At 54.3% G+C, this 9,047-nt stretch overlaps 1 protein-coding gene across 1 annotated transcript; it reads left to right on the top strand.

Annotated features, from left to right (window-relative positions):
- Positions 1-1,196: 1,196 nt before the first annotated feature.
- LOC118701016 (olfactory receptor 14C36-like) lies at positions 1,197-4,539 on the top strand. Its single transcript, XM_036405590.2, has 2 exons — positions 1,197-1,280; positions 3,584-4,539. The coding sequence occupies exon 2, from the start codon at positions 3,607-3,609 to the stop codon at positions 4,537-4,539; it is 933 nt and encodes a 310-aa protein (XP_036261483.1). The 5' UTR covers positions 1,197-1,280; positions 3,584-3,606.
- The last annotated feature ends 4,508 nt before the right edge of the window (positions 4,540-9,047 follow it).

The raw sequence follows: 9,047 nt of genomic DNA on the forward strand, positions 1-9,047 counted from the left end.
AAAAGGGAAACACCAAGTACCTTCAAATAACTGAAGTACCCTGAAGTATTAATGAGCCCCACTGAGTGTTGTTACTGACAAAGCCTCTCCAGGGACTAATTACAGCAGATAATTGGAGGCCATGATTGCACAAACCTCTCAGAGACTCCAAGGCAAAAGCCAAACCCCAAGTCCTTTGAAAAACCTGCAGTCCCTGCAGGGAGCATGGAGGAGCCCCCAGGGCCATTGCTGAGCAAGGCTCCCCAGGGACTCCTTGCAGTAGATCCTTGAGGCCACTGGGATGTGGGCTAGGGGGGGATGCTGAGGGCAGGACAAGGGGCTGACAGTGCCCAGCCTGGCTGGGGCTGTGCCAGGAGGCCCCAGGGCCTCAGGACAAGGTGTCTCCTCCCAGCTCTTGGTGGCACAGACCCTGCTGTGCCCCAGGGCACCAAGACTTGGCTTCTCTTTGTCCCCACCTGTCATCACTGCCTGCAGTTCTCTGCTCTGCCTGGGGCCTGGGGACACTTGCTCAGTCGTGTCCCTCAGTGGGACCCATTAAAAGTGCAAGAAAGTTTGGAGTTGGATTCTGCCTTGGAGTTCTGGAGAGGTTTCTTCAGCTCCCTCTCAGGGACTGATGCTCAGGGCCTGAGCACAAAGCCCCAGAGGCTGATTAAAGTCCTTGTGCTGTGTCTGTGCTGCTGAGCTGGGCTGGGCTCCTGGCCCAGAGGCAGCTCCTGATCACCAAGAAGAGCTTCAAAAGCACATTTCTCTTGATGAGCAGCTCTTCTGCCAGCCCAGCAGGGCTGGGGCACTGCCTGCAGCCAGCCCGGGCACAGCCCAGAGGCACAGAGAGCTTCAATCAGTCAGGGCTGGGAAGGGGCTGAGAAGTGCCTGGGGCACAATCACTGCCAGCCCTTGGCACAGGAACCTCTGGCTGCAGGACAGTGCAGCTGCAGCTCCTGGAGCCATCTCCTGCAGCTGGAACATGCCAATGCCTGCAGAGCCTGTGAGTACATTCTCTGATTGTCTCTTGTGCAGAGCAGCCAGGGGTGCCCAGGGCTGTCCTGCAGAGCAGGGTCCTGCAGCCCAGGGCGCTGTGCTGGGGCAGGGACTCTGCTGCCTGCCAGGGACAGCTCTATGCCAGCCCTGGCAGCTGCTCCCAGCGCTGGGCAGAAGCTCTGGGGGGAAGGAGCCGCCCTGAGCAGGGCAGGGGCTGCTGCTGAGAGGGGCTGGGTGGGGCAGGGCTGCTCCCAGCTCCAGACCAGCCTGGGCACAGCTCCGCAGGGCACTTCCCAAAGAAGGTAAGCCTGGGATTGCTGTAAAGATCAGGAGCTTTCCTGAGAGTGTTTTCCATTTTCTGCTTGGAGAAGGATGGGAACATTGGGGTGATGACAAAAAGATTTTTTTTATTTTATACAATTTTCATATATTTGTAGCTCTACAAATTACTATTACATAGTTATAAATCTATATTCCTTTTTTAGGTCTATTAAACTCTTAATGAACTCTATTACTATTATATACATCTATAACTATAATCCTTTATTAACTTTATTATTTTCCCTAACCTTTTTCTTTGATTTTAGAAAAATAAGCTGATTGTCTAAATGCATTCCTGAAATACATATAGTATACAATACATATAGTATCCTGTATAGTCTTATTATCAGGAAGAGGACCAACAAGAAGAACATTTTGATTTTTGACCAGAATGTGAGCAGTCATAACAAAAAGTGAAGGCAAAGAAGCCCTTGGACCTACTCCAATGGATTGAGCCAGGGGCGTGTAACTGGGGTAAGTGAATCTCCTATTGGATGTTCCTGTTAAATATCCTAATTAATCAACCTTAATAAATTGTTGAAATCAGGTCCCAGGTTTGCCCCATCCCCACTGGGACACCTGACAGCTTCCAATTAATGTCTGGTTTTTACTTTACTGTTCTAACACTGTTGCAAGGGGATTTTTTTCTCTTTTGATTATAAAAAACAAGGGGATGAGAGAAGCAGAACAGGAATTATAATCCAAGAATCCCAGGACATTCTGAGTTGAAAGGGACACACAGGATCATCAAAGGAATGTTTGATCTTTTACAGGGACTGCAGAACTGTAAATTAAGTTGATCAGTGTCTCTGCTGGGAGCCTCCCAAAGGGCCCTCAGCCACTCCTCAGCCCTGCACAGCAGCAGCATCACCTTTGCAGGGCCCAGCAGGGCTCTCCTGAGCTGCCCTTGCCCAGCTGCACACAGAGCCTGCCCCAGCCGGGGCCCTGCACACAGGCAGGTTTCTGTAGGGCCCCAGCCAGGGCACACAGGCTGGGATGGGCTCTGTGAGCGCTGGCAGGGACAAGGCTCCTCTCAGCAGGGAATGTCCAGGCTCAGGGAGATGCTCAGGGAAGGAGAGGGGGCTGGAGAGAGCAGGGCTGGGGCAGGAGGGCACTGTTGGTGTGTGGGAGGTGCCGGGCACAGCTGGGCACGGGAACACTGTCCTGAGTGCCCGGCTGTCTCTGCCCTGCCCTCTCAGGCACAGCACCACAACATCTGCTCTTGGTTCTGCACTGCCCTGACATTGGCACTGTTATCTGCTGCTCTCAGGGAGGCTCTGGCATCTGCAGCAGCTGAGTCAGGCACTGCCCTTGGCATTCCTGCCAGGCAGGGCTGTCCATGGGAATGGGGTGTCCAAGCTTCCCTGGCACTGTGGGGCTGTGGGCAAAGCAGTCCATGGGAAAGGGGAATGAGCTGAGCCCCCTCCCTGAGATCCCATCATGGGCACAGCCAGGGATCTCCTTGCTGTGCCCTGCCAGGCTCTGAGCTGCCCTCCTGGGTGCAGATCTGTGCCAGAGCCTCTGGGAGTTCCCTGAATGTCCCACGGGGAAGGGCAGAGCTGCCACAGCTGAGGAAATGCTGCTGGGTTTGCCCAGGGAGCCGTGAGTGTCCTTGGCACAAGGGGGTGCTGAGACCTTGCCCAGAGACCTTGAGAGAGGGTGAGACATTCAGGGATCCCTCTGCTCTGGGCAGGGTCTGGTTTATCCCAGGGTGACCCAGGAGTGTGACTGTGCTCTGATTGCAGCCCAAGGTGCAAAGGCAGGGCAGCTGGGAACAAGCCCATCCAGCCCCTCACCTTCCCTCAGCCACAGGGAATCCTTTGCCTCTCCCATCTCTCAGTGGCAAACTCTGAGTGCAGCAGAAATGCTGGGGATTTGTGACCTCAGAGAGCCAGGAATGATGTGTGGGCAGAAAAAATTAGTTAAACCAGCTCCTACCATCCATATCCTATAGAATTGCAAGTGCAGATGCTACCAAGCCTGTCTGCATTAGGAGTGATTCCCCTGACAAATCCTGGATATCCAGCCTTGTTTCTCTGCCCCATGGCAACAAACCCAGGGCAGTGGGGCAGGGATGGCTCCTCGAGAGCCCCCACGCACAGGCCTGGCTGCTCCTGGCACACTCAGCCAGCATAACTGGAACTCAGGCAGGGACCTGGGTGAAGGTTTTCCCAGAGCAGGAACAAGGGTGGGTGAGTCCCAGCGGGGCAGTCTGCAGGGAATGGCCCAGGTTTGGCTCCAAGCAGCCTCTGCTGACTTGTCACTGTCCTTTCTCCATGAACAGGTGCCCATGTGCAGCCCCAGCAAATGTCCAACAGCAGCTCCATCAGGCACTTCCTCCTGCTGGCATTGGCAGACACGCGGCAGCTGCAGCTCCTGCACTTCTGCCTCTTGCTGGGCATCTCCCTGGCTGCCCTCCTGGGCAACGGCCTCATCATCAGCGCCGTAGCCTGCGGCCACCACCTGCACACGCCCATGTTCTTCTTCCTGCTCAACCTGGCCCTCAGCGACCTGGGCTCCATCTGCACCACTGTGCCCAAAGCCATGCACAATTCCCTCTGGGACACCAGGGACATCTCCTACACCGGATGTGCTGCCCAAGTTTTTCTGATTTTCTTCTTCCTTGGATCAGAGTATTTCCTCCTGACCATCATGTGCTACGACCGCTACGTGTCCATCTGCAAACCCCTGCACTACGGGACCCTCCTGGGCAGCAGAGCTTGTGCCCACATGGCAGCAGCTGCCTGGGCCAGTGCCTTTCTCTATTCACTGCTGCACACGGCCAATACATTTTCCCTGCCCTTGTGCCATGGCAATGCCCTGGGCCAGTTCTTCTGTGAAATCCCACAGATCCTCAAGCTCTCCTGTTCCAAGTCCTACCTCAGGGAACTGGGACTTCTTGCTGTTAGTGGCTGTTTAGGACTCGGTTGTTTTGTGTTCATTGTTTTCTCTTATGTGCAGATTTTCAGGGCTGTGCTGAGGATCCCCTCTGAGCAGGGACGGCACAAAGCCTTTTCCACCTGCCTCCCTCACCTGGCTGTGGTCTCCCTGTTCCTCAGCGCTGTCATGTTTGCCTACCTGAAGCCCCCCTCCATCTCCTCCCCATCCCTGGATCTGGCCCTGTCAGTTCTGTACTCGGTGGTGGCTCCAGCCCTGAACCCCCTCATCTACAGCCTGAGGAACCAGGAGCTCAAGGCTGCAGTGTGGAGACTGAGGACTGGATGGTTTCAGAAACATTAATCTGCTGGCCAATTTCTGCAAATCACTTTAATAAAAGTCATTTTAGATAGTACATGTTGGTTTAATTTTGGAAGTTGTTTCTCTTTTTATTTTAGGTTTTTAACCTTTTCCACAAATAAATCTCATTTATAGTATCATTTTTCATTTTGTTTCTCTTCACCTTCCCTGTGGCCACAGACTGTGTCAATGAGGGGTTGTGCTCTTGGTGTATTTAGAGGAACTAAAGGATCTCTCAGCAGAGTTTTCTGCAGAGATGCCCTTTTGTTGCCTTCTCTGGAGCTGCAGTAGCAATGTCTGTGTGCAGAGCTGGGGCAGATCAGTGCTGGCCCAGCAGCTGTGCCCAGCAGCAGCAGCAGCAGCACTTGGTGTTGCCAGTGCTGCTGCCGTGGCCCTGCCCCGCTGCCCTGGTGGCCCTGGTGTTGCTGCAGGGCCTGAGTGCTCTCGGGGCCGGGCACAGCCCTGGGGGTGGCAGTGCCGGGGCTGCAGCAGGGACAGGACATGTAATATAAATCACCTTTGATAATTCTTTTGGGTTTGGTTCTGGGTTTGTTCTTTTTTTCCCCACGTTTGATTTATTTAATATTGTCCACAAAGAAAAGCTATTGGTTTTGCCAGTTCTCATTTTGTTTCTCTCCATCTTCCCTGTGGCCACAGACTGTGTTGGTGAGGGGCTGCACTCCTTGTGGCTTTAACGGAACTAAAGGATCTCCCAGCAAAGATTTTCCAGAGATCCCCTTGTGTTCCCTTCTCTGGAGCTGCAGCAGCAATGTCTGTGTGCAGAGCTGGGGCAGATCAGTGCTAGCACAGCAGCTCTGCTCCTGCTGGCCACACCATTCCTGATCCAGGCCAGGAGCCATTGGCCTTCTTGGCCACCTGGGCACACTGCTGCCTCATGTCCAGCCTGCTGTCCATCAGTCCCTGCAGGTCTCTTTCTGCCTGGCTGCTGTCCTGGAACTCTGTCCCCAGCCTGTAGCACTAGGGCCAAATATCAGGGCCTGGCAGTTGGATTTGTTAAAACTCACCTTGTTGGATTCAGCCCCTGGATCCAGCCTGTTCACGTCACTGTGCAGAGCCCTCTGACCCTCCAGCAGATCAACACTCACATCCAGCTTGGTGACATTTTTGAAAATGTTCTTGGTTCCATGGGGCCCCTCAGTGTCACAATGGCCTCTTGGTTACACCAGGCCCTGCACTGTCACACTGGTCTCCTTGGTTCCATCGGGCTTCAGAGTGTCACAATGTTCTTGTTGGTGCTGCAGTTCCACAGTGGCCCCTTGGTTCCATGGGGCCCCAGGGTGTCACAATGGCCCCATGGTCACAGGAGGTCCCACACTGTCACCATGGTCTCTGGGGTTCCACAAGTCCCCTCAGTGTCACAATGGACTCCTTGTTTCCACGAGGCCACACAGTGTCACAACGTTCTTCCAGATCCCTTGAGGTCCCATCGTGTCACAGTGGCCCCTTGGTTACACAGGATCCTGCAGTGTCACAATGTCCCCTTTGTGCCATGAGGCCCTGCAGTATCAGAACGGCCCCTTGGTCCCACTGGGCCCTGGAGTCCCCCAAAGGTCTCCTTGGTTTTGCAGGGTCAAAATGGTGAAACCCCTTGGTTACACGAGGCCCTGCAGTGTCACAATGGCCTCTGTGGTTCCACGAGGACCCAGAGTGTCACGGGGCACTCCCTGGTTCCATTTGGCCCCACAGCACAGCAATGGACCCCTGGTTCTGTGGGGCTGCACGGTGTCACCATGGTCCTCTGAGTTCCACGAGGCCCTGCAGTGTCACAATCGCCCCAGAGTGTCCCAATCATCAGAGAATGACAGAATCCAATAGGCTGGAAAAGACCTTTGGGATCATCAAGTCCAACCAATGCCCCAATACTGCCTTGTCACCCAGACCATGCCACTGAGTGCCACTGGAGAGGGACAGTGACTCTGCCACCTCCCCCCGGCCAGCCCATTCCAGTTCCCACTCACCCTTTCTGTGAAGAACTCCTTCCTATTGTCCAGCCTGAGCCTCCCCTGGCGCAGCTTAAGGCTGTGTCTTCTTGTCCTGCCCTCCAGCAGATCCACACTCACACCCAGCTTGGTGCCATCTGCAATTTGTGAATGCTGGACTCGATCCCCTCACCCAGACCATCAGTGAAGATATTAAACAGGACTGGGCCCAGCACAGATCCCTGGGGACAGCACCAGTGCCTGGACACCAGCTGGGTGCAGCACCATCCCCACCACTCTCTGGGCCCAGCCTCCAGCCAGCTCTTAAATCTCCCAGCCAGGAGGGAACCTGCCCAAGCCGTGGGCTGCAGCTTTTCCAGGGAATGCTGTCAGAGACAGAGTCAAAGGCTCTGCTGGAGTCCAGGCACACAACATCCACAGCCTTTCCCCCATCCACAGCTGGGTCACCTGGGCATAAAAGGAGACCAGGTTGGTCAGGCAGGACCTGCCACCCCTAAATCCACTGAGCTGGCTGGCTCTGATCCCTGGGCCATCCTGTGGGTGCCCTGTGGTGGCACTCAAGGTGATCTGTTCCATAACCTTGCCGGGCACCCAGGTCAGGCTGACAGGCCTGGAGCTCCCCAGCTCCTCCTTCCAGCCCTTCCTGGGGATGGGCTCACACTGGCACCTCCAGTGCTCTGGGACCTCCCTGCTGAGCCAGGACTGATGGTAAATGATGGAGAACAGCTTGGGGAGCTCATCCACAGCTCCCTCATCCCCCTAGGATGGATCCCATCTGCTCCCAGAGACACCTGTGAGCATCTGAGTGGCTCAGCAGGTAACCAACTGCTTCCTCCTGGATTCCAGGGGGCTGTTCTGCTCCCTGTGCCCATCTACCAGCTCAAGAGAACACTTCCTGAGGACAGCCTGTCCTAATATTGAAAATTGACAAGATATTAAGTAGCTTAGTCTTTTACTTATCTTCAGTTTCTCTATTCTGAACTGCAATCAATAAAAAAGAATAGAGGTTCTCCTTCTCCCTCCTTTTGCTATAAATTATTTTAAAAACTTTTTTTATTCTTTATACAGAAACCGCCAGGTTAAGTTCTAATTGAGCTTTCACCTCTCAACTTTTTTTTCTGCATAACCTAACAACATCCTTAAATGCTTCCTGAGTTGCTGGCCCTTTTTCCCTGAGTTCCCACAAAAGCTCCATGGGCAGCCAGGCCAGTCCTTTTCCTCACCAGCTCATCTTTTGCCACACTGGGACAGGCAGCTCCTTCCCCCTTAAGTTTACTTTCTTGAAATGTGTTCATCCTTCCTGGACCCCATTTGTTTTTAAGGGCTGTTTCCCTTAAAAGAATCAGTACCTGATTTGGTACTCCCCAAATCTGCATCCTGAACAGGCCAAAGTCTGCCCTTCCTAATTCCTGTGTACAAGTTTTGTTACTGCCTCTCTTTCTTACCCAGAATATTGAAAACTTGAAAACCCCAATGTTCGAGTGGGTCTGGCTGAGCTGGCAGGACACTGAGGCTGCTGAACTTCCAGTTCCCCTTCTCACACAATGGGCCTTGTGTGGTTTCCATAGGCCTGGGGATGTGGAGAACAAGCTCCAGGTGGGAGCTCCCCTGGTGGAGACAATTGATCATCTGGTAACATGAGGTCACAGAGTGGGCTATGACATCACAGAGTGGGTCATGTGAGGTCATTGATCAGCTATGACATCATAGACTGCCTCTGTGACATCAATAGGCAGAGGTCTAACATCCCAGAGCAGACTATGACATCACAGAGCAGACTGACATCACTGAGTTGGCTGTGACATCAGAGACCAGCTGTGTGACATTAGAGAAGGGGCTGTGAGCTCACAGAGCAGGCTGTGACATCCCAGAGGGGCTGTGTGACATCCCAGCAGGGCTGTGTCAGGTCACTGGGTTGGTCACTCGGCCCCAGCTCCCCCTCACAGTTTCTCCCAACAAGTCCAATGCTGTCCATGCCCAGCGGGGTCCCTGTCCCCCGGGATCCCCCCGCCCACCTGGAGCCACAGCCTCCACCAAAGGATGTTCCACAGGATCCACCCCAGAGCCTGACATGGGGACAAGGGGCCAGGGCTGTGTGACCAGGACATCAAGGACGGGGATTATCCAGGTCACTGTGGCCTGGCTTGGGTTGCCCAGGGCAGGAAAGATGTCTGGCAGCTGGAGCAGGGTCTGGGAAGGGCCTCCAAGGTGGGGCTGGAGCCCTTGGGCTGTGAGCAGAGGCTGAGGGAGCTGGGCTTGTCCAGCCCAGAGCAGGGAAGGCTGAGGGGCTCCTCATCCCAGCCTGGCAGTGCCAGCGAGGAGGGGATGGAGAACACAGAGCCAGGCTCTTCACCGGGGGCCTGGTGGGAGACAAAAGCCAATGGGTGGAAGGGGAAAGAGGGGAGATCAGCCAGGACAGGAGGAGATGAAATGAGTCAGGCTGGTTTCAGCATTTCCTCAACACCAAGAGCAGCCTGACCTCCCTTATCCATCCACCACTGACAGCTTTGCAAATCAGGAATTGTTGGAGCTGTTTTGCCCCCACTCCAG

This window comes from Molothrus ater, unplaced genomic scaffold (genome assembly GCF_012460135.2).
Source record: "Molothrus ater isolate BHLD 08-10-18 breed brown headed cowbird unplaced genomic scaffold, BPBGC_Mater_1.1 matUn_MA117, whole genome shotgun sequence".
NCBI classification, from domain to species: Eukaryota; Metazoa; Chordata; class Aves; order Passeriformes; family Icteridae; genus Molothrus; species Molothrus ater.

Bases quoted from the DNA above. Each gene is read 5' to 3' on its own strand.
- LOC118701016 (XM_036405590.2), top strand. From the start codon at position 3,607: ATGTCCAACAGCAGCTCCATCAGGCACTTCCTCCTGCTGGCATTGGCA.